This window comes from Pimephales promelas, chromosome 8, assembly GCF_988280905.1.
Source record: "Pimephales promelas chromosome 8, fPimPro1.hap1.1, whole genome shotgun sequence".
In the NCBI taxonomy this organism is placed as follows: domain Eukaryota; kingdom Metazoa; phylum Chordata; class Actinopteri; order Cypriniformes; family Leuciscidae; genus Pimephales; species Pimephales promelas.
The window spans coordinates 7,885,585-7,912,267 of record NC_142776.1 but is presented as its reverse complement, the minus strand read 5'-3'; the positions used below and the strand labels follow the sequence as shown (position 1 = coordinate 7,912,267).

Sequence of the window (26,683 nt, the reverse complement as noted above, 5' to 3'; positions counted from 1 at the left end):
TTGTAAATAACACGTCTCCCATTAAAGAGTTCACCCAAACATTAAAGGTTTAGTTCACCCAAAAATGAAAATTCTGTCAGTATTTACTCACCCTTATGTTGTTCCAACCCCGTAAGACCTTTCATCTTCGGAACACAAATTAAGATATTTAAGATATTAAGATCGCTCCTGCATAGTTCATAGGCTTCTTGAAGGAATGACTCTTGCTGGCATCGAAAAGTCATTAAAGACATCGTTAAAATAGTCCAAGTGACTACAGTGGCTCAATTTTAACTTTATCAAACGACGAGAATACTTTTTGTGTTTCGACTTTATTTCAACTATTCACTTTCTCCATGTGTCTGTAGTCAGTTAACGTAGTGTGATTGCGTAGAGGCCGACGCTGGTCATGTGTGTGATGCGTGTGAGGTACAATAACAGAAGCTTAGGCTATTAAACTAGTACTTGACTCGCGCAGAGGGAGAAATAAACGAATAGTTGAAATAAAGTCGTTATTTTTGTTTTTGTTTTTTTTTTTGCGCACAAATGTGTTCTCGTCGTTTGATAAACTTAAGATTGAGCCCCTGTAGTCACTTGGACTATTTTAACGATGTCCTTTAATGACTTTTCGAGGACAGCAAGTCATTCCCTCAAGAAGCCTATGGACTAGCACGCAGGAGTTATCTTAATATCTTAATTTGTGTTCCGAAGATGAACGAAGGTCTTACGGGGTTGGAACAACATGAGGGTGAGTAAATACTGACAGAATTGACATTTTTGGGTGAACTAACCCTTTAATATTCTGTCATTGATTACTCACTATCAAGTCATTCCAAACTCTTAAAGGAACACTCCGACTTTTTGGGACTTTAGCCTATTCACCTTACCCCCCAGAGTTAGATAAGTCCATACATACCTTTTTCATCTCCGTGAGTGCTATAAGTCTGTTTGACGCACCCACCGCTAGCCTAGCTTAGCACAAAGACTGGATGTGAATGGTTGCAGCTTTCATACTAATCCAAATGAGTGACAAAATAACGCAAACGTTTTCCTATTTACATGTTGTGGTTTGTATAGTCACAGACTGTACAAATAAGAAGGCCATATGAGACACAGACATCTTTTGACTGTATAAATACTATATTTTCTGAAGGGGAAGCACTGCTACTTGGGCAGAGTGATAACAATCACCTGAGACGCACCGTGACGAGGAGCAGAGAGTTCGCTTGTTTCATTGATTTCCAACCAAAAACGCACCCAGATTTGTAAATATCACATGAATAAATAATTATTATTACAGGAATCAATATATTTTAAATGCAATTTATTAGTTGAACCAAATGTATTCAACAGTAGCCTATATAATATACAGTATTGCATTAATAGGATAGAATAAGGGAAAAGTAATAGCACAAATTGTTTTTGCACAATGAACTCACAGCCTATCGTACCCTTTTGCACGCTCAAGTTCGTTATTTCCATGGTTATTTCAAATTTAGGCTACTAGGCGCGCCGCGCGCAGGGTGCAAGTTCAACGCGGTGAACGCGCTCGTTTTTTTCCCAAGCGCGTCCGCACCGCATCAAGATAAAAACATATTCATACCCTAATCATATAATAGTGTCACTAACGTTACATTAGATCTGGCTAATGGCACTGTTACAGTAGGTCATCTAAAAACATAACGGAATCACTTACCTCAGCCGCAGGTGATCCACTTGTCCTGTGCTATCGATGGGATGGCCGTATCCTTCAGCACATTATGGTCCGTGTGGCAAATTCCATGTTTTCAAAATAGTCGTCCTCATTGAAATGTACCGAGCAAACATAATGTCCCTTGATAATCTTAGGTGTGTTTGGATAAATATCCAGAGTAAGTTAGCCATTTCTTCATCCAGTCAGCGTTTTTAGTTGAAATTCTGTGAAACATGGTATTACCTCCCCTGTTTACAGTCGCAGCTATTTACAATAGAGCGAAATCTCTAAACTAGCACGCTTTTACTATTTATAAATTGCTGACTCTACCCAAACACCGAGCGAACTCTCCGCTCCTCACCACGGCGTGTCTCCGGTGATGCGGTTATTACGCCGTCAAAGTAGCAGTGCTTCGCCTTCAGAGAATAGTTCCCAGGTTTTATACGGTTAAAAGATGTCTGTGTCTCATTTGACTTTGTTTTTTGTACATTATGTGACTATACAAATTACAACATGTAAATAGGAAAACGTTTGCGTTATTTTGCCACTCATTTGGATCAGTATGAAAGCTGCAACCAGTCACATCCAGTCTTTGTGCTAAGCTAGGCTAGCGGTGGGTGCGTCAAACAGACTTATAGCACGCACGGAGATGAAAAAGGTATGTATGGACTTATCTAACTCTGGGGGGTAAGGTGAATAGGCTAAAGTCCCAAAAAGTCGGAGTGTTCCTTTAAGACTTTCGTTTCGTTCATCTTTGAACACAAATGAAGATCCTTTTGATGCTTTCTGTCCCTGCATAGACAGCTACGCAACTGACACTTTGACGCTTCAAAAATTTCATAAAGACGCGTAAAATTGATCTTTTTTTGATAAACATGCTGAGTAACAAGAGAATAACCTAATTGGTTCTTGCTGAAGCTCAAACATGCTGCGTAACACATGAGAATGAACCTCATTGGTTCTTGCAGGTCCTTGAGCTTCTGTTTAACACAACTGATGTGTGTGAATTGATGAATGTTTAAAAGCCTAAATTTAATCTGTTAATCATATAAAGTGATCATGTCTCTTCAGAAAATTGGGACTAAACAGTTCAATTTATATGGATTAGTTTTACAATCTCTATCTCTTTATATTATGCACTTTTGAAGTGTCAATGTGTCAGTTGTGTAGCTGCTAAATTCCAATCGAGGGACAAAAATCTCTCAGATTTCATCAAAAAGATCTTCATTTGTGGTCACGAAGATGAACGAAAGTCTTACAGGTTTGCAATAACATGAAGGTGAGTAATTTATGACAGAATATTGGGGTGAACTACCCCTTTAAGGTGCGGTTACATTAGCAAAATGTCATGGTCATAAAGGCCCATTGTCTATTGTCAATTGCACAGCAATGAAGCACAGCTCACACAAAAGTTAGTTGCACACCACACCAAGCATCATTCTGTTAGTCAACTCAGCAAATTCACGTAACCAACTGAACCCGAAGCAACATCTGCAGGGCCTCGGTTACAGTTGTACAGTATATTAAAACGGGATGTGAGAAAGTATTACACGTCAGCTTTTTAAGCTATTTCCTGATACACTGAAGATTGAGATATAGCTGTGTGGTCTGAAAAGTTTAGGAACCACTGTTTAATGATCAGTGTATCATGACATACTTTGTGTAATCCATAATGGTATTGAGGCGGTGTGCTATGGTAAGAACAGCACAATCCTCAAACTGGCTGCGGATGGTATACTGGATCAGGGTGTCGGTCTCCAGGTCCAATGCAGCTGTAGCCTCGTCCAGCACCAGAATCTTTGTCTTTCGAAGAAGAGCTCTTGCTAGACATACCAGCTGCCTCTGGCCAAGACTGCAGGAAGACAAACATTCGCCATTGTTAATCGAAAGTCTCTTTTGCAAGCCATTGGTTATCATGGTATAAAGACATTTCAAAACCATTCATTTAAAGCTACACTGTGTAACTTTTTTAGTTTATTCTTAGCTAAAAACACTTAGTTCTTTCAAAAATATATGTGCTCATTAATGTATATTTACTTCGTTCAAGTAATAAAAGTATTCTTGTGAGTGCATAACATGCCATTGAAAATACATACGGGTAAGGGGTTCTAATGTCGGTCGCCATGTTGCCCCTCCATCTTGAAAGTACATTAGCCAAAGAGGGACATACCCGTTAATTCAAGCTTCGCCTTTCGCGTTTACGTTTGAGTTAACACTCATGGACGAGGTCGAACTGGAAGCCATGTTAATCTTGGACTACATTGGCCACCGTAGGAGTTAAAACGAAATCGGAATTGAGAGGAACAGAAACTAATATTCACTGAATGGTCATATACCTTTTCACCACTAGATGGGGGTAAAAATCACACAGTGTAGCTTTAAATGGTAAAAGAATAGCACTATTGGATGCACATACCTGAGGTTTTCCCCTCCTTCTGAACACTCATGATTGAGTTTATCTGGAAGTTCAGACACAAAGTGTTTAAGGTGCGCCAATTCCAGGGCGTTCCACACCTCCTCATCAGAATAGGCATCGAAGGGGTCCAGGTTCATACGGAGAGATCCAGAGAACAGCACTGGGTCCTGGAAAGATATTAAAAACAGATTTGTCAGTTCATAATAATTTGAAATACAGCAAAATATTTTGGTTCCATTAGCTAGAGTGTCTTAGTTATACACACTTGTGGAATGATGGTGATGCGGGATCTCAGATCGTGAAGCCCGATCTCTGCAATATCGATTCCATCGATGTAGATCTTTCCTCTTGCTGCTTCCAAGATCCGGAAAATTCCGAGGGCCAAAGATGATTTTCCTGCACCAGTTCTTCCCACAATCCCAATCTAAAAAGGATAAAACGAAAACAAAGAATGAGACTGTGGGATTTTTTTCAATATAACAAGGTGTCATCAGGAACACTTTGTATAAATCCCATTAAATGTTTGTCAAGTTTAATTGCAGAAATATACTTTCAACTTTTACCATCATAGTTAGAACATTAAAATGGTTATATTTGGGGTGGACTATTTCCTCAAGGTGTAGAGAAATCTAGCCTTGCTCAGAATGAGGCAAGGTATAGACCATTTTGCGAGATGTAAACAACACTGGTCCAGAAACACTTCCTGTTTCAGTTTGTAGCTGTTTTCTTTATTTCACATGTAAAGAAAATATCTTAAAGATGTTTTTCTAACTTTTTGATTCAGTTTTATATGTTCTGTTGGTTGTATTTTATCCCAGCTTTTATGTAGTGTTAAAAAACTGAAACAGGAAGTGCTTCCGGACCAGTGTTGTTTACATCTTGAAAAAGCAATAATATTTTATAGTAAATGCTGAGGTGTATGGACCTTCTCCCGCTCCTGGATGTGAACGGAGATGCCCTTCAGGGCCAGCTCAAGGCCTTTACGGTATTGAAGGCCATAATCTTGAAACTCTATGGTCCCTGTTTGAGGCCAAGTTGGTGGCAAAGAACTTCCTTCTATGCTCCAAGCGGCCTGTAAATGATGATATAGAAGGTAAAGAGCTATGAATAAAACATTATTGCGATTAATGACCAACATGATTTTTGTTTATAACTATTAACTAGGCTGTATAGCCTAGGGTTGGGTATCGAGAATCGAGTATCGATTGGAACCGAGAATAACTTTTCGTTTTTCCCGGAATCGTTCAAAAGTTAAAATTTCGATTCCTAGTTTCGATATTCACAGTAGAAGAAGAAAACGCTGAACAACACCAACGAAGAAGCGTCTACCGGAAGTGTTGGCATAACCACGCGAGTCGAACATGAGTACCTTACGTCGGCGATCCAAAGTGTGGCTTCACTTTTCTAAAAATAACAAAATCTCGGCAAAATGCAAAACTTGTGACAAAAGGAGTATTTTTACAGAAGGAGTATTTCCTTCAGAAAGGCCGTTGGTTAGCAAGGTTAGCTAAACTTTTTTGACCCTGCCTCTTAAAAGAATCGGAATCGAGAATCGTTAGGAACCGGAATCGAAACAAGGAATCGGAATCGGAATCAGAATCGTCCAAATTCAAACGATACCCAACCCTAGTATAGCCACACTCACCTCTTTTGGTGTGTCTGCATACTCTTTCACTCTCTCAACTGACACAATGTTGTTCTCTACATCTGTCCATGACCTTACAATCCAGCTCAGGAAACCTGTCACCTGAGAGACAGTAAAAAGCATTTTAAAACAATAGAATCAATAGAGGAATCTTTATGTAACACAGAACAACAACAAATAATGGCTGCATTTTAATTCGAAAACGTCTGACCACAAATGAAAGATACACCTTTTAACGCTTGTGCAAGCGTTTATAGCAATTTTGCAGCTGAAGTTTGAGGGTGAACATTGCAAGAGCAAGTTTCCACATGCAATATCTCCAGTAGCCCTCATAATATTTGTGTCGGATTCTGCATGGAAACATTTAAATTGATTCACACCTGAAGTGAATGGGACACGGCCAGACCGACCATCCCAGGGCTCAGGGTTCCTTTTGCCATCACGGAGAGAACAGAAGCAGCGAGAACAATGCCATTACCCAGAAACTCCAAATTCACACCCAGCCACCTGAACAAAATGACATCCCAGAGGTTATATAATCAGTACAATGTCAATCAATCAAAATATATCATAGGACCAGCGATATTTAATTCTGAGTGTACTAGTAAAACTGAATGTTAAGGAGTGCCTCACCTTGTTGCTATGAATCGGGGGAAGTAAGCAGTTTGGTTAAGATCCACCTTGTGATTGGCACCTATGATGAAGCGCGACTGCTCATTGAACGCCCGGATGACACTGGCACCCTGCACAGTCTCGTTTAAGTGCGTGTAAATGGGAGAGCGACTCACTGACTCCAACCGCCGCAGCTGGCAGGAAGTGGCCACGTAGAAACTCTGTGAAAAGAGTAAGAGAAAGATTATAGTCAAAACCCAAGTATGACTTTAGATGATTTCCAACATTCCTGTCAGATTCAGGTATTGTTGGTGTCAGCAGATGGCTTCAAGAATTAACATTTTTTGGATTACAAATGAGCCTTTTTTCCTTAAAGGAGTAGTTCGCTTTAAAAAAAACAAAACTTTTGCTGGTAATTTACTCACCCCCATGTCATCCAAGATATCCATGTCATTCTTTCTTCAGTCGAAAAGAAATTACGATTTTTGATGAAAACAATCCTGGTAACCAAACGGTTCAAGGTCCAAAAGACAGTTTCAGTCACTGCAAACTGTTCAAAGGGCTTTAAACGATTCCAGACGATGAATAAGGGTCTTATCAAGCGAAACGATCGCTTATTTAAAAAAAGTTCAGTTTTATAAGCTCAAATGGTCGCCATGCACATTCATGACTCTCTTGTTCGAACCCGTTTATCAAAATGAACTAATCTTTTTTCGTGTCATTTGTTTCATTCAACGAACGAAATGAACGAATTGAGTCATGAACGTGCATCACAGAACAGAGCAAGGCAACCATTTGAGCTTATAAAACTTAAACTTTGTTCTTTTTTTTTAAATGAACAATCGTTTCGCTTGATAAGACCCTTATTCATCGTCTGGAATCGTTTAAAGCCCTTTGAACAAGTTGCAGTTTGCACTGAAACTGTCTTTTGGACCTTGAACCGTTTGGTTACCAGTAAAGTCCATTATATGGAAAAAAAACCTTCATTTCTTTTCGACTGAAGAAAGAATGACATGGACATCATGGAGAAAATTATCAGCAAAAGTTTTTTTTAAAAGTGAACTACTGCTTTAACCCCTTAAATTATAGACGTACCTGTATGAAACCATAGAGGAGTGCCATAGGGAGGATGATAAGGGCAGCGAAAGGAGTGGCCATCAACACAATGATACAGACTTCCAAGAGTTTGAAGAAGTAACTTAGCATCATCTTTAGCCCATCTGGGACCATATTGTCTATGGCATCTATCTCTTTAGCAAAACGATTGAGGAGGTTGCCGCTGGGAGTGGACTCAAAGAACGACATCGGGGAGTGAAGCACGTTGTTCAGAAGTTCCAAGTGAAGATGACGGGAGGCAATGATACACCCTAATGAGATGGCAACCGTGGTACCAAATATGGCAATTCCTAAAACACAGGAAATGATGAAAGTTGTTTAGTGTACTTGAATCATAACTGAAGCTGGGGTAAAACACTAAGAGCAAACAGATTTACAAACAGCCTGTTAAGACCTCAAGACTCTACTAACCTTGTGCAACGCCAAGAGCGCCATAGACTCCAAGTTTCAGATCCGTGTTTAATTGAGTGCCGTTGATCACAGGCTGATCCGCCCACAGGCTTAACCAGTAATTATTAGACAGAGACGCTGCTTGTTGGAAGGCGTACAGGAATACGATGGAAACTATTAAAGGCAAACCAATGGTGCGAAAGTATTCAATGTACATCTCAAGTTTGACCTATAGGGACAGAGAAAATGGAGACAAGGTCATAAGCCAAACTTACGTGGTTAATTAAAAAAATGAATGTCATATTTCAACATGAGTGATCTTACTCTGCCTATCCGTGCTTTATCAACCGTAGTCAGTTTCCCCATGTCGTCTGGGATGTGGTTCTCGTCAGATTCAGGTAGTGGCTCAATTGTAATGCTGTTTCTGTCACCACTGAAAGAGATTTGAGAATGAATCAATCAACAAACTTTACGTTTGTCATATTTAGTGAATAACTGATACGGCTGACCGTTACAAAAGCTAAGTGAGCTACAGATATGATGCTAAAATTTGGAAATGAGTTAGCATTTAGCACTTCCGGTTCCAATCCTGAATTCAATGGGTTTTTTCAAAGGTATAATTTGTTTATAGCCCAGCTTTACTTCTGTTTTTACTTCTACCGATTGTATGTATGCTTCATAGATCATAAAGTTTATCTTGATAAACAAAATGTACAAGAATCATAAACTTTTGTTAGTTCCAGTTATGACTTTGTGTAGAAATACACAAGTTAGTTTCAGTATTTGTTTCAGTTTTCTGTGTGTCATTTTTATTTGAATTGAATTAGCATATTTAAAATCCCATACCCGATGAGCTGCTCTTGGGACAGATCCCTGGAAAACCGCATGTATTCAGTAACACTCAATCTTACTGATTTTCTGGAGCCTGCAAGTGGATTAATAAAAAGTTCAACATTAAAATGATCAATAATACTCAATCTATCATGAGTTTTTCCACAACAACTGGATTTGACAGATCCCTGTCATCTTAGAAGATCATCTCAGACCACCATGAATTTTCATACTGGTCCTGGTTGTTTTATGATGAACAGGTATCAGTCTAGGTTATAGTACAACGCTAGTTTAAGCAGGGGAACTTTAGAAAAACCATGCTGTTCACCTTTGCCAGTGAAGCTTGAACCCCTGGTTAAACTAGTTAAAAGCATGATGGGGACACCAGCATCCATAACATATTACCTCTCTGGAAGGCCTCCGAAAAGCACTCTTTCCTTTCAGAGCTTGCAAAGGTGTGGATGAAATCAGCAAAAGCACCATTTCGGTTCAGAAGTTCTTGATAGGAGCCTCTCTCACTGATCTCCCCGTCCACCAGAACCAGGATCAAATCCGCCTGGGGCAGGAAGCTCATTCCGTGGGTCACCAAAATCCGTGTCTTTATTGAAAATGTTGAATGTTAGAGGTTGAAAATGCTGAGGAGCAAGAAAATGACCCCGTACCCCATGTGTAAGGTAAACGCTACAGTGAAAGTCACCTTGTCTCTCAGAATGCCTTTGGGCCCAATGACTTTGTTGAAGATGTGCTGACCAACATGTGCATCCACAGCAGACAGGGGGTCATCAAGCAGATACACATCAGCTTTCCTGTGAACAGCACGTGCCAAGCTCACCCTCTGTTTCTGTCCTCCAGACAAATTCAAACCCTGGAAGGAAGTTTTAGATTCATTTCAAGACATTCTATAGAGACGCATGCTCAATGGTGATTGGTCTCGTGGATGCTTATTGAAACAATGTCTCACCTTCTCTCCGATCTCAGTGGCGTCTCCTGCAGGCAGATTATCCAGATCTGGCAGCAGGGCGCAGGCTTCCAGCACTCTCTGGTACCAGCTTTTCTTTTTTTCCCGTCCAAACAGAATGTTGTCCTGCAGACTGGCATTTTGGATCCAAGCCTGCTGGGGAACGTAGGCAATGGAGCCCTATATGAACAGAAGTGAAGAAATGCTGAAACAGACAATCAACTGCAAGGATGAAATATTTTGCAGTTTGATTAATGGCCTTGAAATAACACAGAATATTAAAGAATTATTCTTTACCTAATATTGTTTATTTTTTAAAACCTAAAATGTGTGTTTATTTTAGATTTAAACTGGCTTAAATTAGATTTTCATATGTATTTTATAATTGGGTAACACTTTACTTGAAGGGGTGTGCATAAGACTAACATGACACCATCATAATCATGACATGACACATGTTATGAATATGAAGGAAGTTTTATGCATGTTTATGACAACTGTCATTAAGTGTCATTTGCTCAATTAGATGTGTTTCTTATGACACCTTGACATAAACCAATACATCATAACCTGTCAGTGACTTTGTCATGAGACTTGACATTACTAATACAACACAACCTGTCATAAACGTGACACAGCAGGTTAATTATCAAACTTAAAGGGATACTCCACTTTTTTTTTGGAAATAGGCTAATTTTACCACTCCCCCAGAGTTAAACAGTTTTTGATATTTAGAAGAATATCAGTAACCAGACAGTTTCTGGTCTCATTGACTTCCATAGTATATTGTTTTCCTACTATGGAAGTCAATGAGACCAGAAACTGTCTGGTTGCTGATATTCTTCTAAATATCAGAAAATCGGCTGAATGGATTCAAAAACGGTAAAACTCAACTGTTTAACTCTGGGGGAGTGGTAGAATGAGCCTATTTTTCCAAAACAAGTGGAGTATCCCTTTAAAGGTGCCATATACAATAATTGAGGTAACAATATACGAAATATGAGCTACACGCATCAAAAGAATGAGAAGAAATAAGTGCAAAGATGTCATTAAAAAACTGACAAGTTATAGTGCTGCCGAGATATTAACCTGAATTAGCATGCTAAATTACTAGCCCCGGCCCGGCAGGTATCGTAATACCAGTTCCGGCCATGGGAGGCGGTATGCGGACGGGCAACGTTAGCACCAGCCAAACTGCAATACGCGAGTGAGTCGCGCTCGCGCCGGCTTGTGTGTGTGTGTGTGTGTGTGTATGTGTACTTGAACCTGATGTCAGTCGGGTGGAAATACAGCCCACTACTACATTTCAGTTCAGGGAAGAGTTCAAAAAATGATTGGTCGACATTATGCATGAGGAATACATTTTGGTAAGTTGTAGCATACTGTATCTTTCAACAGAGTTCATGTTCTTTTTCCAGCTAGTAGAGACGATCGGTTCACGTGCGCTTAGGGTGACCACCCGTCCCGCGTAGCGCGTGCGCGCACAGCGTTTGAAGCCCAATTCATGCGTCCCGCAAATTGAGACCGTGTCACGCATAATCAATGGTTGCTCAAAAAAAAAAAAGTCGGTCAGTCTATATCCTCGAGACCTAGGCAGCCAAACGTTGTGCCTGAACACGTTCACGTTCATGAACTCGTTCATATATTGAACTGAACGTTGTGAAGTGAACGTATTGTTTTACTGCCTGTCCCGATGAACGTGTGAACTCGTTCATTCTGGTGTCTGTGAAGTGAACGCACGCTCTCTCAGTTTAACTTCGTTCAATGGGGTGCCAGATTTCTAGCTAGAGCCTTCCAGGCGAAAACCCGGCTAAAACGTATGATCATTTAAACGGATTTTATAACGAGGTCGGTGAAGATGGGAAAAATCTTACATTTCTGTGCAAACTTTGAACCGAACTAGTTCATTTTAAAATGTGTGAACTGAACTTTGAACTAGTTCATGTAGAAAGTGAACTTCCCAACACTGGTTGCCACTCCCACGTGACCTGCTGACTAGGTTGATGTCAACTTTTTCATTGTTGTCATGACAGCGCAGCTTCTCGTTCCGTGAACCTCTGGAGTTGTGAGTTTAGACTTTTTTTCGACTTTTTTAAAAACTGTTCCTGTGGTGTTGAGCAACTATAATTCCTGTTAATCCTATAATTTTATATTTTTATTTATTTAAAGTGAATTAATTGTAGCTAATGAAAAATAAATAAAATTAAATAGCAAAAGTAAATCGTAAGTGGAAGTGCATCTGTCAATTCATTGAATGTTCAAAATAGTCATCTTTATTTAGAAAAAAAAATACACATTGGTTGGCCTATTCATGAGCATATATCAGCAATTAGGCTAGTTTAGGGAATATGGCATTATTAAAGTATGTGCTAAGGTATGTGCTTTTTTTTTTTAATAATTATTCATGTACAAACAGTAAGGCAATAGTAATAATTCTAGATAGCCTGTGGGTAAACCACTATCAGTGAGTCTGCCTGTGGGGTGGGGGCGCCGCGCCAAGCAGTGTCCCACATTGTCCCTCAGAAACATACCCCTTGTCCCCCCTTGGGCTTATTAGCAGTTGGTCACCCTACGTGCGCTAGGGATCTGTAGTGTAACATGTACAAGTGCCAAAACGGTATTTATTCTTTGAATTGCGTAATATAATTGACAGAATCTGAGAGCTTAACTAACCTGCTTGCTAAGTGTCAATTGCGTGTGTCTCACGGTGAATTCACGGCGCTAGCTTGATCAACATCAGCGAATGCTGTCTGTCAAATTAATTCACTAACAATAAAAGTGTAATATGAACAAAACGAATACCATAAACTTCAAATAATTGCCCAAGCTTTTATTTTCCCATACCGTCGAAATGCACCAGCTTGTTTTTGAGATCTATGAGGTGGTCTTCATCATTTAGTGTTGAGATTCATAGTGTTTAGTTTAGTTCACTCTAGTGTTTAGTTCATTGAGTCTCTGATCTCTAAAAATCTCCAAATGTTCCACGTGAAACTGCGGTCTTCCAACCTTTTACTATCATGTCAAATGATTTGAATAACATGCGCGATGGTAGGAGCACAAGTCATTTTTTGGAGGTATACTGCCCCCATCTGTTATGGAATATGGAGTAGGATTTGATTTATTATGGTAGAAGGCACCTTTAATGACAGTTGTCATAAACACGCATAAACCCTACTTCATACTCAAGACATATGTCATGTCATGGTTATGAAGGTGTCATGCCAGTCTTATGCACACCCCTTCAAGTAAAGTATTACCTTTAAGTGCAATTTATTATTCAACGAAAGACAGGGCTCATATGGTCACCTACTCTATAATCATAACACGCCATTAAAAAAATGATTTCATAAAATATATACAATTTGAGTTATGGTTGATTATTGCAAGTACCTTGACTGAGACAGACCCGCTTCTTTTTTCAGTCTCCCCAAGAATGGCTGAAAGCAGCGAGGATTTTCCACTGCCAACATGGCCGACAACAGCAACCAGCGAGCCACAGGGAACTTTAACGCTGATCCTGCCCATACACACACACATACACGTGAGGGGTAAGTTGCTGAAACTTGGACACTTATTGCCAGATTGTGAATTCAGGTGCCTTGTGGAAACTTTCAGGATAATGATACCTTTTTAGACATGGGGGGCCATCCTTAGACCAGCTGAAGGTTCCATTGTCAAACACTACGCCATCCACATCTGACAAGTATAGGGCGACAATGAAAGAGCAGAAGTAAATTATGTAATATCATGCCTTAATCACCTACCCTAACATGCAATCTATGCAGGCAGACTATCTGCACACATCTATGTCACAAACACAAATTGTTCTGGAGGAAAGTGCAGATAAAATTACAGAGATTGCTTCTGGGAAACTAGATTTCTTCTGCAGCTTGTGAAATTATAGACTCGCTTGTCTAATTAGCTTCATCTTCATAATAACGACTTTCAAAGGCTATCTTGAACACATTTGATGAATTCTGCCCATCCCCATCAAGTTTGGATAAACTAACGTATACGGATGTATAAAAGATAACTTTAAATACAGGAAGACATGTTGAAATGTAAAAAATAAAATAATAAAAAAAACGGAAATAGAAAAGTTACTAACAAGTCCATATAAATGTGATTTGGATTGAGTTAATAATGAATCAATAATAAAGTTAATATTATTATATTGTTGCAGTGTTCATATTTTTAATGTACTGATGTTTTGTGCAAGGTCTATGGTAATCTAATATAAAACAAAATAAGCATATTTCCCAAGACATTGAACATAGAAAAAGCGGTTTAGATTGATTGGTTTAAATAAAAATAAAATAAGCAGAATGTATTTTTTAATAAAATAAAATAAAATGTTATGTAGTAGGCTACACTGCATTCAAATGTAGGTAATCCAGTGAGTTTTTAGAGATCTCTAATTGTTTGTGCCAGGGAGAGGAAGTGAGACATCAGTATCACCTAACTGTGAAATTTAGAGGCTATTATCAAACTGTTGTTAATCTCACTCTTGCTCATATTTTTACTGACAGGCGGAAGTGAAGAAGGGAAAGTCTCACAGGAACATTCGGTCTGTTTTTAGCATAACAAATCTATTGCACGATAATGTTTGTCAACAAGTGGTCTCTCACCTGATTTAAAGGATTCTCTTGTTACATTTTCCGGTTTGATTTCGTCTTGACAGAGAAATTTCCCCAGACGCTTTAGAGAGACGAGAGCCTGCAACACAAGAATAAGTTGTACATTTAATTCAAGATCAGTAGAATCCTGAAATAAAGAAGTAACAACACATAACAGAATATGATGGTGTTGGAGTTCATATAATTCTCACCTGCATGGTTGTGCTCATGGCAAAAGGAAGCTGGCTAAGGGGTGTTTTCAGGATGTTGATGAGAGCCATTGACACAAAGATTTTTTGAGCATCCAGAACATTCTTATCATCAATGAGCACATAGACACCAAACATGGCAAAAGCAATCTGGCAAAGAATGGAAATATTAATCACAGTCAAAACTGTAATATCACATCTTGTCGTTTAGGTAATTAGTCATTACCATAATGCCAGTTTAGATTTAGGCCCTTCCCTCCAGTCCAAGAGCATATTTTTTCAGATCATTTGGACTTGGCCTTTATTCAGATTCATAAATATTGTGTCTGGATTTTTCATAGAAAATATGGTCTTGTATTTGGACTCCACTCAAAAATAAAAATGATGTCATCATTTTAGGGATGCGCGGTATACCGGTATTGCAAAAATACCGGTATTTAATAAATTTAAAACGGTACAATATCATCATTTTGTTAAATTCGGTATTTGATGAGCTGCTTTTCCGAAGTTCTCCACTAGGCGGCAGTGCGCTACCGAAACTGACGCAAGTCACGCGAAACTGGCAAACGAAGGAACACGGTGGAATAAAGCTCATTCGGGTTTTTACACGCCCGAAATTATTAAATAGAGAGAGCAGTATTAGTGAAAGGCATTACTTTGCCTACTAAAGTAATGAGAATAGTGTAGAAACAGACCTCAATGAACCACTCTACAAACTGCTTTCAATAATGTGTTGCCATGGAAGGCAACACATCAAATCTGCCGAAGCGCTCGTCAGTTGCTCATCCTGACTTGTTCAAGAGATCGACTGGTGAGTTCATTATTCAACTGATTTAATTTAGACTTATATTGAACACTGAACAGCGCACATACCTAAGAGCTTATCAATTAAATATGATATGGTAAACACGAAAGCTCAAATCTTCTTGCATGACACGCTATACCAATTCAGTTTACGTCTCATGATCTCAGTTTACGTCTCATGATCTCAGTTTACGTCTCATGATCTCATTTTTGCAATTTATTTCAAACAAATATATTCATTTAATTTAAATTAATAAAGCATAAAAGTGATAAATGAATGGCATTACTGAGGCTGTGGCGAAGAGAGAGAGAGAGAGAGAGAGAGAGGGGGGGTAGTAATATAAATATTAATAATATTAGCCTACAATTAAGCTACATTTGTCAACATTCATTAAGGAACCTGGCCTAACAATATAGCATTGATTAATCTAGATCAATCAGTAATAAAATGACCTAAAAATGTAATATCCTAATATATGTTTAGCATCATAACATTACTTTTTGCAATGCATTATATGCATAATATGAGCCCAAAGACAAACAGTAACCAAACCAAGATGAATAAATGCAATAAATGTTGATAATTCTCTGTTGATGCATGACGGCTAATGGTTAACGTCATTTCATTATTCTATTATGTTAATCTATTATATTAACCTATTTTAATTGTGTAATATCAGTGGTTTTCCCAAATCAAAATTTTACCTACACATAATTTTATTTTTAAAATTTTGATACGTTTTTTTGTTGTTGTTTTTTTGGGATACTTTTCTTTGCACATATGGTAGTTGAGAGTTTCAAGCAGTGTTTAATAAAATTGTTTCAATTCACTTAAATTTAGACTCTTTTTTTTCCGACTGTGGTATCGATTTAGTATCGATACCGAGGTATTAGGTTCTGGTATCGTACCGAAGCCAAAATTGTGGTATCGAGCCATCCCTACATCATTTACTCATCCTCAAGTTGTTCCAAACCTGCATGAGTTTCTTTCTTCTGCTAGAAGATATTTTAAAGAACGATTGGAACCAAACAGTTGTTTGACACCATTTACTCCCATAATAGAAAAAAAAAATTACCATGGAAGTCAATGGTGCCAAAGTTCCAATCGTTCTTCGAAATGATGACAGAATTTTCATTTTTGGGTGGAGTATCCCTTTAAGTCCGGAATTGAGTACAACAACACATGGTTACAGCCCTAAAACATTTGTTAAGAATCCATCTTTTCTTACCAGAAAGGACGAGCAGTTAAATGAGGCAATAGACACAGAGTATAAGATCTGTGATTTCTTCAGAGTTTTAAGCTCCTTCTCTCTGTATCCCAGGACCTGCTCAAGAAATGCTTTTTCCCAGGCGTAGAACTTCAAGATCTTGATACCATTCAGAATCTCGTTCATTAACTTGACCCGTCCATCCATGTACTTCATTTGTATCTCCTGCGGGATGAACAGAAAACAGCCATTTGTCATCAAAACACCACAAGTTTTGGCATGACACCACTAAATAACGGAGAGGGTTTGGGCTTTTTCTTTACTTGATGTCTGGCTGCCCTGCTTACAAAAAGCTGCATGGTTACCAGCCTTGTTCCTACAAACATTCTTGAATGAACCAGAAAGACACACATAAAAAGGAGTGTTTAGCTGATGAACAGGATGGTCCACCAGTTGGACCAACATCAAACCAATTTGTGCTGGTTTAAAGGGATAGTTCACCCAAAAATGAAAATCACTCACCCCCATGCACTGTTGCCACCCCATGTGGCAACAGTGGCTCGAGTATACGTTTATCAAGCGACGAGAATACTTTTTGTGCGAAAAAACAAACAAAAATAATGACTTTATTCGACTATTCCATTTCTTCCTTGTAGGCCTAAGACGAGACTTCAAGAGATTTCCACGACGCATGCGCGAGAATTGCGATCTTATTCCACTACGTCTTGTTCAGTTCTCGCGTATGTGTCGTGAAAATCTCTTGAACTCTCGTCTCAGGCCCAGAAGAAAGAAAAGGAATAGTCAAATAAAGTCGTTATTTTTGTTTGTTTTTTTGCACAAAAAGTATTCTCGTTGCTAGATAAACTTATACTTGAGCCACTGTTGTCACATGGAATATTTAAACATTTTCTTCAACGACTTTCTGGGCCATCAAGTTTCGATCCCTTAGGCAGCCTACGTATGTAGCAGTGATCCACCTCTCAAATTTAATCCAAAATATCTTCATTTGTGTTCCAAAGACGAACGAAGGTCTTACGGGGTTGGTGCAGCATGAGGGTGAGTAATTAATGACTTAATTTTTGGGTGAATTAACCCTTTGAGCTAGTCTTTTGAGCAGAATCGGTTTGCGTCAGAATGATTAACATTGAAGAAGGCAAAACATTTCCAACTGCATGTTAAGATATTCTAGAACACAATAGCTATGAGCCAAGAGATTGACTCAGTCAGTGGCATGCCAAATGTCTGTTTTCTGAAAAATAAAAATTGAAACTTTTATTGCCATTTGCAAGCATTGTGGTTGCTTTGCTTTGGAGGAAGCATGGGGAACTTCAAAGGAGCAAGAAAAGCTTGAATCCAACCCGCACACTCAAGCTGCGCTCACTTCACTATCTAAACCAGCTGTGGATGCTTCACGCTGACTTACTTTAACACTCACTCATTCATTCATAGCACTCCTCAGCAGTCTGTCTCAGAAAGCATCCTATTGGGTGAGATAAATGAGGATCTGAACTCATTTTGATCTCCTTTAATGAGAAACCCATTCAGAGCTATTCCTCTTTGAACTTTAAGGGTTTTGGGGTCACAAAATGCATTTTCAGATCTTTAAATTATGTTTCTGGAGATTACGTAAGATGGTCTTCCTCGACATCTTAAGCCTAGTTCACACTACATGATTTTAAAACGTCGGGCTGAACTGTGCAGTTCACACTACATGACTTGCTCTCTGTGAAATCAGGAGTGTTGAAGTTGTTGAGCTGTTCACACCACACGACACAACGTGTTTGATCCGCAACAGGAGATAACGCACTACACGAGCTGACAACAACTCTGTCACCCAACGATTCTATCTTGTCTACAAACCATGTTTTGTCATGAAAAATCACGCGGAAATGAAGCAAAACAGCACGTGCGTCAATACCCAGCGAAGAAGAAAAGAACATAACACGCGAATATGGACGTCAGACAGAAACTAGTGCACAAAAAAAAAAGAAAAAAAAGCAAAAAAAAAGAACAAATAAGATTTACCCGGTGACCTCAACCCATGCCTTGCTCTGATTGGCTGTAGCTCATCATGACATCACTAAGATTGAGTCGTGCGACAGCTCTGGATATCTAGCATGCGAGATCATTTTCTGGGCTCAGCGACGCGTCTGCGAGGCGTCTGCGAGTGTCTTTGATGCGTTGTTGGCTCTTTCATACTAACAGATTGGCGAGCGTTCATCGCCCGCTAATCCCCCGCGATTCGACCTGTCCGCGAGCTGAGCTCAACAATTTGCATATCGGGCTTAAAATCATAGGCTTTACCCACACAGCAGTATCGTTCTTGTGATTGATGGACAAAAATGAGTTGTTACATACTCATGTTAAGGGGCATGTTAAACAAAAATTCATACTTTAAACTGGTTAGTTAGCTTTGAGGTATGAAACTTGCAGTATGTTTTTATTGTACAGTAACCTCTTAAATGTGTAAATATCAAACACATTTCGATTTTTTAAGGAGTCTGGGCATGTGAATGACAACACATGAATTCTGAGTTACAACATTACAGTACCTGGAGTTTGCTTCTCTTCCTGGCAATGAATCCATTCAAAGGGAAGATGAAGATCACGGTGGCGATGCCCGCTAGAGCAGACGGTCCCAAAAGCTGAAATAAGACATGTCTTGTTTATTTCTCTTAGAAAACAACTATTCAACCAAAATGTTAAGAATGCAATTCAGACTTTACTTATATTACTAGAATGGAAATAGTTTACTGGAGAGGAATATAAAATACACAAATAATTATGTGTGCCCTCACCTGCCAAAGAAAGAAGAGACAGAGTGTGACCTCAATGGGTGCCAGCCACACTGCATTGAAATACACCACAAAATCCATCAGCTTCTGGGTATCGGCAGAGACCAGATTGACTATCTCCCCCACTGTGCATGTTCTGCGTGCTGCGCTATTCACGACAAGAGACTGGGGATAAACAAGATGCAGCGACAAAAGCAGAGAGACAAATTGATTAAAAACATCTCATTGAATCCTTTTTCATTATTTGAATTGAATTGGCCACGAATTGAAATTACGGGAATTTATTGATAAAATGAATTACAAGAAATTGAACACAATGTTGTTCTATCAAGAAATTCATTAGTCTAGTAAAAACACACATATTATATATATATTTATACAAACACTAAATGTACAAGAGTATTAGGACACCTGACTATTACACTATCAGGGACATCGCATTCTAAATGCAGACATTAATATGGAGTTGGTCCCCCCTTTGCAGCTTTAACAGCTTACACTCTTCTGAGAAGGCTTTCCACAAGATTTTGGAGTGTTTCTGAGTTTTGCCCATTCAACCAGTAGAGCTTTTGTGAGGTCAGGCATTTATGTTGGACGAGAAGGCCTGGCTTGCAAACATCCCAAAGGTGTTCATGGGGTTGAGGTCAGGGCTCTGTGCAGGCCAGTCAAGTTTCTCTACACCAAACTCATTCAACCACGTTTTTATGGGCCTTGCCTTGTGCACTTTGGCACAGTCATGTTGGAGTAGAAAAGCGCCCTCCCCAAACTGTTCCCACAAACTCGAAGCAGCATTGTCCAAAATGTCTTGGTATGCTGGAGAAGTTTAAGATTTCCCACCACTTAAAAAAGCCCCATACCATTGTCCCTCCGTCCTCCATCAAACTTTACAGTGGCACAATGGAGTCAGGCGGGTAATGTTCTCCTGGTATTCGCCGAACCCATCAGAGAAGCGTGAATCATCACTCCACAGCACACGTTTCCTTGCTCTTGAGTCCTCTTTACACCACTCCACCAATGCTTAACATTATACGTGGTGATATGAGGCTTGCATGCAGCTGCTCGGCCATGGAAACCCATTACTCCCACCGCACTGTTTTTGTGCTGATATTAATGCCAGTGGAAGTTTGGAACTATTTAGCCATGGAATCAGCAGAGCGTTGGTGACTTTTACACACCTCAGCCCTTGTTGACCCCGCCCACTCTGTGACTTTATGTGGTATTCCAGTTTGGGGCTGTTGCTGTTGTTCCTAAATGCTTCTACTTTCCAATAATAGCATGCCTAGGTGCTTGATTTTATACAAAAATGGGCAATGGGTCTGATTGAAACAATGGAAATCAAAAATTTTGAAGTGTGTCCCAATACTTTTCCATATAGTGTATATAATATTAGGATATATATATATATGTACTGATCTTGAAACCTTCTGCATTACTCCCATTAATAAATATCATTGAACCAAATGTTCATAAGGTTTTTGTGCTGGTGAAATGGCCTACCTTTCTGTAGACCAGACCCATGACAGCTGTTTTAACCCTCATGCCCACAGTAAAGCAGGTGTATGTGTATTGGTGGTTGAAGACAGACTGCAGGCAGGACAGGAGGAACACAAGAGAGGCATAGAAATAGCCCTTCCACAGCGGAGCATCCTCATCCTTCATAAAGCCTAACAGGAGACTTTAAAAAAAGACAAAAAGGGGTCAATAAAGGCACTAAAGAAATTTGCAGATTTTTTTATGTAACTAAGCATTTGGCTAGATTCCTCGATAACAGACCACATCCAACCATTGTGGTTTGGCTCAAGGTTTGCAGTAGCGAGTAAAGCCGCAGCTTTCTTTGAAAATGAAGAATGGTAGATTTGTTGAGATTAACAAGACGTAGCATGTTCAACAGGAAAAATGTTTTTCTGAATGCTAACCAAATGCTACAAAATCCATGTTGGTTACTCTGAGGGTAGAAGACCTTGAAAGTTTCCATAGTTCCCACTAAAGTCCACCTTTTTTGACACAAGATCCCAGTACAATACATCTACTTGCTACAGTTTGCTGGTAGCTGACTGAACCTCCCATTTAACTGGCAGCTTTCCTGTAGTAACCACAACCCCGACAGTGTTCCTCTACCCTCCCCGAAGCTAACACGTCTAGGGCGGACGGAGTGCTGTGGTCATCTCTCGCTCTCAAGCTTTCAGACTTGAAGCCATAATTGCTTCTCTGTGGGCATAAACAGCATGATCTCTGTCTGGCTGGTATGGCGTCTCTGACTCAAGCACCTGCCGCACACTGCCACTTCCTGTTTTCATCCCAAGATATTGTGAACCGTAAGATGTCTCTTCTAAAAATATTTTGATAACCTAGCGAGCTGTCTTTAAAAGCACAAAGGGGCCATCTGTGTTTATTTGAAGAGAACTTTTCATAAACACAACTCAAAGCCTAACTTACTGGGAAAAATCCCAAAGTTTGAGAACTAAAACTAAGGATGAGGCCAAGAACCTGTGGAACCTGTCTCACCTTAGAACCTGTGGAACTGAAAACATGAAGGCATCATGGACCATGAGGCACAGCGTCCCGGTCAGGAAGTAGGGTCCGAAGCTACGCGCAAGTGTCCGTAACAGATAGAATCCCGAACTCTGCTCTTTTTGAATCTTCCTGAGGAGTTGGGCCTGGTCTGGTAGTCGAGATCCCAAGGCAACACTGGTGCTTAGGTGGTTTTCCTGCCTGTAGATGGAGAAGAGGCAAACGGACATGTGCATAAGGAATTGGTGCTGAAGCCTAAATGCAGTTGTTAAGCTCGTTTAATCCCTCTTTGTAAGTTCTAATTGAAAACAGAATGACATTAAAACATCCTGCGGCACAATGCAAGTTTCCACAAATTGTAAAACGCATGTGAGGCCTTAAAAGAGGATTTGAGAGGTCTTGAAAACACTGCATGTTCAAAGCAGAAGAGTGTTAACAAGCAAACCAATTGATACAATCCTCCTGTCTCGACTGTGTATGCAGAAGGACTCTTTTTTTGTCTTATTTTAGGTCTGTCTTTTTGTGGGCATCTTTCAGATGGAAATGTGATCGCACTGATCAACGCAGTATTCACGTGTCTAAAACTTTTGTGTGAGAAAAAAACATGTCTGATGTTTTTAATGGAACTCACTGCTGTAATTTGGTACGCTCCGCCGTCCATTCTTCCTCCAGGTCGGATATAATCCTTTCTGATGTATCTTCTTCCCTCAGACTCCACAGATCTTCTGCTTGCAGAGGAGAACGATATCCCTTAAAAACCAACCTGGAAGCATACACAACACAAATTGCATTTCTTTTACTGGACCAAGAAGTATTTATTTTCACAAATTAGTAATGGGGTTTAAATCATTTAATTCCATACCCGCTAAACCACCAGAAGAGGATCTTTGACAAGAACGACGCATCTTGAACAGGACATGCATTCTGAGAAAACGACAACAACAAGTTGATTACAAATACACTACATGGCCAAAAAGTACAGCATGTGGATATGTTTAAATGAATCAAAGTAAAAGGTTTTTGGTTTAACAAACAGTAGGCCAACTAGAAATACCATTGGTTCCCATGAACATTTGGCTATAAGATATTGGATGTTATAAATATCGGCCCAATTTGCTACACTCTAAACAAAAATGGTGCTATATAGCACTAAAAGTGGTTCATTTGTAATCATAGGGGAACCACTAGCACTTATCTTTATCAAATGGTGCTATGTAGAACAAGAGGTGCAATAGAGCACCTTAACCACCCCAGAGAACCACTGAAGAACTGCTGAAGAACCAAACTGGGCTTAACAGGTTCTTTAAATGGTAGTGGTGCTATATAGCACCATGACCACCACAAAGAACCCCTGAAGAACCTTTTTTAGAGTGTAATTACTACACTCTTAGAAGAAAAGGTTCTATATAGAACCTTAAAAGGTTCTATCAGCGCTACGTATTTGGAACCCGTAAAAGGTTCTATACACTCTTAAAAAAGGGTTCCTCTGGGTTCTATATAGAACCCTGGGGTTCCATACTTGGCCAATAGAACCTTTTACCCAAAAAATGGTTCTATATAGAACCATTTTGGAGTTCCATATATGAAGCAGGGGATGGAACCATTTCTGGTTCTAATAAATATTTTTACTAATCATATTTTAATTAACAGGTTTGGGCCAAGCCAAACTTGTTAATTAAAATATGATATAGAAACAGATTAAATTATCAATTATAACAAGGCTTGTTAAAACAGTTTTAACATTTTAGACATAAATAACCAGTTGTGAGGCAATCAGCTTTAGAAAGAAGAGTTTCACAGTTTTGCTTTCTTGGATGGAGCAGTAGCTAGAAATCATATCTGGCAACAGTGAACTGAGAGTAAATAGAGAAACACTGTGGAAGCATCTGTGAGTAAGAGTGGTAGACCTCTATCTGTGTGTGTGTGTATGCCTTAATGTGCCACAGTAACACACTTCCACCCACTGCTGACCTCAGAGCTGCCCCTTTGCCCATACAGCCATCCAACAAAACACGCACTCTCCCCCGCCTCCTCGGCGGAGGTCTCACTCTTCAGGATGCAGTGAATAACCCTACACAGGAAGTGACTGAGCCAGGAGGGGATCAAGGGGTGTGGCACGACATCTGTGGCTACAACCTCATCACAAACACTCTAATTCCTCTCTAAGCTTATTTCCTTGTTTTTCTCCATAGGGTAACAGTGAGATGGACCACTATCTCACAAGATGTTATGAGATTACGTTCTGTGTTGCTCTGCTCGCATTCATAACAACCAAACAGTGGGCAGAATGAGTCAAGAATTTGGTTTAAAAAAGGATATATCATTATCCGGGAAGGAGGACCACAGAGTGTCCGTGTAGATGAGTCAAGCTCTTTTATCCAATCATGAGTTAAGCTAATATCTAAGTGGAACATTCTTGCGGGAGACAGTAGTTGGACATGCTACCGCCATTACCATAATTCACTTTAAAATGGGGGGTTGGGTTCTACATTACTGCAAGACAGAAGTAAACACCACAGGATTGTTTGTGAAGGATTATTTTAGTTGATGAAGAGCTTGCTCCGTTCGTACCTTGATGGCGGCTTTGCCTGAGGGTGCTCGGTCTGCAAAACAGCTGAGGAAGAGCTGCGCCAACTGCAGGGCGAAGTGAGAGAAAAAGGCCAAATACCGCACAATATCCGGAGAGAGACCCTGAAAAGCAGAGACAACAGAAACAGCGGATCACATCCAGATTAAAGAGAGAGAGCACAGGCAGACTTTCCCATTTAAATGAGTACCACAACCAGGGATTTCCCATAATGCTACTGTGATGTTATTTCAGTCCTGATCCGCAGACTTCCCAACATGCTGTTTACATGCTGAACATTCTGTTCCTATGGAACTCTCTGGAACACAACTTGTTGTTGAATTTCCAGTCCAAGACAACATCTCTTAATGAACCTTGACGTGCTTGTTTTCTGGGGACAATCAAAATGCCAAGCGACTTCCTGACTAGGCGTAGAAGAGCTAGTTGGTGGAGAAAGCAGGAGACATGTTGTTTACTGAGTGATATCATGTCCCAAACTAGGATTAAGATCTGCTGTTTATTGTATAGGAAATCATGAAGTGCAGTGTTCCTTAATTCGGCTAATGCCAGAAAACATGGGTGTGCAAGAGCATTAACAACATAGTAAAGCTTATTTTGAACAGTTAAGGGAAATCATGGTGAAAACCAAACTCTTTAATGGCCTGCTTTATATAAATGAATTACGTATGAAAAGAGCCATAAAAGGCCTCGAGTCACGCTACAATCTGGAAACTCATAGATTGCTGCTGTTCAAACCTCCGGCCACTATTTGCTGGTGAGGAGCCAACGGCTATATTTACAAACTTTATACATGTGCTGTTCATATGCTGCTCATGCATTTCTAAATCTATGCTAGATACTAAGTTTATTTTTCTGGTGTCCTGGATATAGCGTCTTGGCTCCACTTTTGGAGCACAGGCCATGTTGAGACAAATCTGTAGTAAACATCCGTTTGGCCATGGAGTCCCTTATAGAGGCGTTATTCTTTACTACACCACAAAATAAAAAACAAGGCCAGAGTGGTTTCGGTGGTCAAAATGTAGATCAGTCAAAATGCCATCCCACTCTTATTCAAGGAAAAAATCAGCATGCCAGAGAGAAATATGCTTATCTGTCTTTATGTTTCGACCCAATTTTGCACGATATGGGTCAGAACTGCCTAGTCTAGTTTCTAAAATGTTAAACCTGCTTTCTTGCTAGGTTGTTTTCTTTAGTTATTGTGTGTGGCAAATGAAATTGATTAAAAATACAAGCACTTAAGACAACCTGTATTTATCCTGTATTTAGTTTGATCCCAGTAATTTAAACCTCCACAACATTTTTTTTTAACAAAGGTTTGTCTCAGTTATGTCTTTGTTGACTACTTAAGTAACCTTTTAAGTTGACATCCACCCAAAAAAAAAAGTATTTACAGACATTAAACATTGAATGGGGTCAAATTGACCCCAAGGACAATAAGACAGCAAATACAAAAAAAGAAAAAAACTTCGGCTGAATTTATTTAACTTGACAAAATAATTAGCTTAACCCAAGTGAGTTGTTCACCTAATTTACACTGAGACAATTGGAATTTTGTCTTCTTGAAAAAAGAAAAACACTCATACTGTACTTCCGCATATTGTAAGGTTCATTAGGAGCACAAACACTTTCTGACATGTGTTTCAAACTATCACCTGTACTTGGACTTCACCTGAACTCAAGATATGAATGTGACAAACCAATTCCAAACATGAGGAGAATCAACAAGTTCCAAAAGTAGAAACTGCAGGAATGCTGAACTGCCATGTGTTTGTGTGAGTGTGCTGCAATGTATTTGCTTGTGCATGTGTGGATATGTGACCATGCATGTTTGCATAGGGCACCGACCTGTGTTTCATCCATATGTTAATACACCCATATGTGGCTGTATGTGTAGGCTTAGTCCAAGGTGTTGTGAATGTACCGTGAAACTGAAATTCTCTGTCAGTTGTCATTTTTCTCACCTGCTCTGCAGCCAGCTGGACCTTTGCATGAAGTGGAATGAGGGAACAAACCACGCCCAACAGCCAGAAGAAGAACAGGAAGGCAGAGGAACGGCATCCCCGCACTCTCTCCCAATGAATCACGCACACGGCTAACACCTGTCAAACACACAACTGTCAATGACATTATTCTCATCTGCTAAAATTAAAGTTAAAAAAAAAAAAAACAGTAATAACAAATAACTTAAAAAAGAGTCTATTACAGATAGCCCTCCTTCTGCTACTGAATGATGCAAGTTTACAAGGCAAAGTATGTATTTTTTTTTACATGTAAAAAGCCTAAGCCATTCGTAGGATACAGCTCTAGAAAGTG

At 39.5% G+C, this 26,683-nt stretch overlaps 1 protein-coding gene and 1 long non-coding RNA gene across 4 annotated transcripts in view; one reads left to right on the top strand and one right to left on the bottom strand.

The window, feature by feature from the left end:
* abcc6a (ATP binding cassette subfamily C member 6a) overlaps nucleotides 1-26,683 on the bottom strand; it is a 33,418-nt gene that overhangs the window by 1,661 nt on the left and 5,074 nt on the right. For both annotated transcript variants that reach the window (XM_039689129.2, XM_089133839.1), the window contains 27 exons: nucleotides 26,332-26,469; nucleotides 24,355-24,474; nucleotides 22,646-22,707; nucleotides 22,415-22,546; nucleotides 21,778-21,984; nucleotides 20,770-20,947; nucleotides 19,276-19,437; nucleotides 19,030-19,122; nucleotides 16,499-16,702; nucleotides 14,469-14,615; nucleotides 14,269-14,356; nucleotides 13,267-13,336; nucleotides 13,031-13,157; nucleotides 9,644-9,820; nucleotides 9,380-9,547; nucleotides 9,088-9,280; nucleotides 8,698-8,776; nucleotides 8,176-8,284; nucleotides 7,873-8,080; nucleotides 7,441-7,751; nucleotides 6,367-6,566; nucleotides 6,114-6,240; nucleotides 5,734-5,835; nucleotides 5,014-5,160; nucleotides 4,354-4,512; nucleotides 4,089-4,255; nucleotides 3,330-3,524 (listed from right to left, as the gene is read on the bottom strand). In XM_039689129.2, coding sequence (XP_039545063.2) covers nucleotides 3,330-3,524; nucleotides 4,089-4,255; nucleotides 4,354-4,512; nucleotides 5,014-5,160; nucleotides 5,734-5,835; nucleotides 6,114-6,240; nucleotides 6,367-6,566; nucleotides 7,441-7,751; nucleotides 7,873-8,080; nucleotides 8,176-8,284; nucleotides 8,698-8,776; nucleotides 9,088-9,280; nucleotides 9,380-9,547; nucleotides 9,644-9,820; nucleotides 13,031-13,157; nucleotides 13,267-13,336; nucleotides 14,269-14,356; nucleotides 14,469-14,615; nucleotides 16,499-16,702; nucleotides 19,030-19,122; nucleotides 19,276-19,437; nucleotides 20,770-20,947; nucleotides 21,778-21,984; nucleotides 22,415-22,546; nucleotides 22,646-22,707; nucleotides 24,355-24,474; nucleotides 26,332-26,469 — 4,070 coding nt within the window. The remainder of the gene's footprint in view (nucleotides 1-3,329; nucleotides 3,525-4,088; nucleotides 4,256-4,353; nucleotides 4,513-5,013; nucleotides 5,161-5,733; nucleotides 5,836-6,113; nucleotides 6,241-6,366; nucleotides 6,567-7,440; nucleotides 7,752-7,872; nucleotides 8,081-8,175; nucleotides 8,285-8,697; nucleotides 8,777-9,087; nucleotides 9,281-9,379; nucleotides 9,548-9,643; nucleotides 9,821-13,030; nucleotides 13,158-13,266; nucleotides 13,337-14,268; nucleotides 14,357-14,468; nucleotides 14,616-16,498; nucleotides 16,703-19,029; nucleotides 19,123-19,275; nucleotides 19,438-20,769; nucleotides 20,948-21,777; nucleotides 21,985-22,414; nucleotides 22,547-22,645; nucleotides 22,708-24,354; nucleotides 24,475-26,331; nucleotides 26,470-26,683) is intronic.
* On the top strand, nucleotides 376-26,433 carry LOC120491368 (uncharacterized). Of its 2 annotated transcripts, none has more exons than XR_016169450.1 (3): nucleotides 376-727; nucleotides 13,063-13,188; nucleotides 26,343-26,433. It is a non-coding gene; the product is annotated as an uncharacterized LOC120491368 (long non-coding RNA). The 2 variants fall into 2 exon arrangements; XR_016169451.1 differs by lacking the exon at nucleotides 376-727 and adding an exon at nucleotides 10,495-11,007.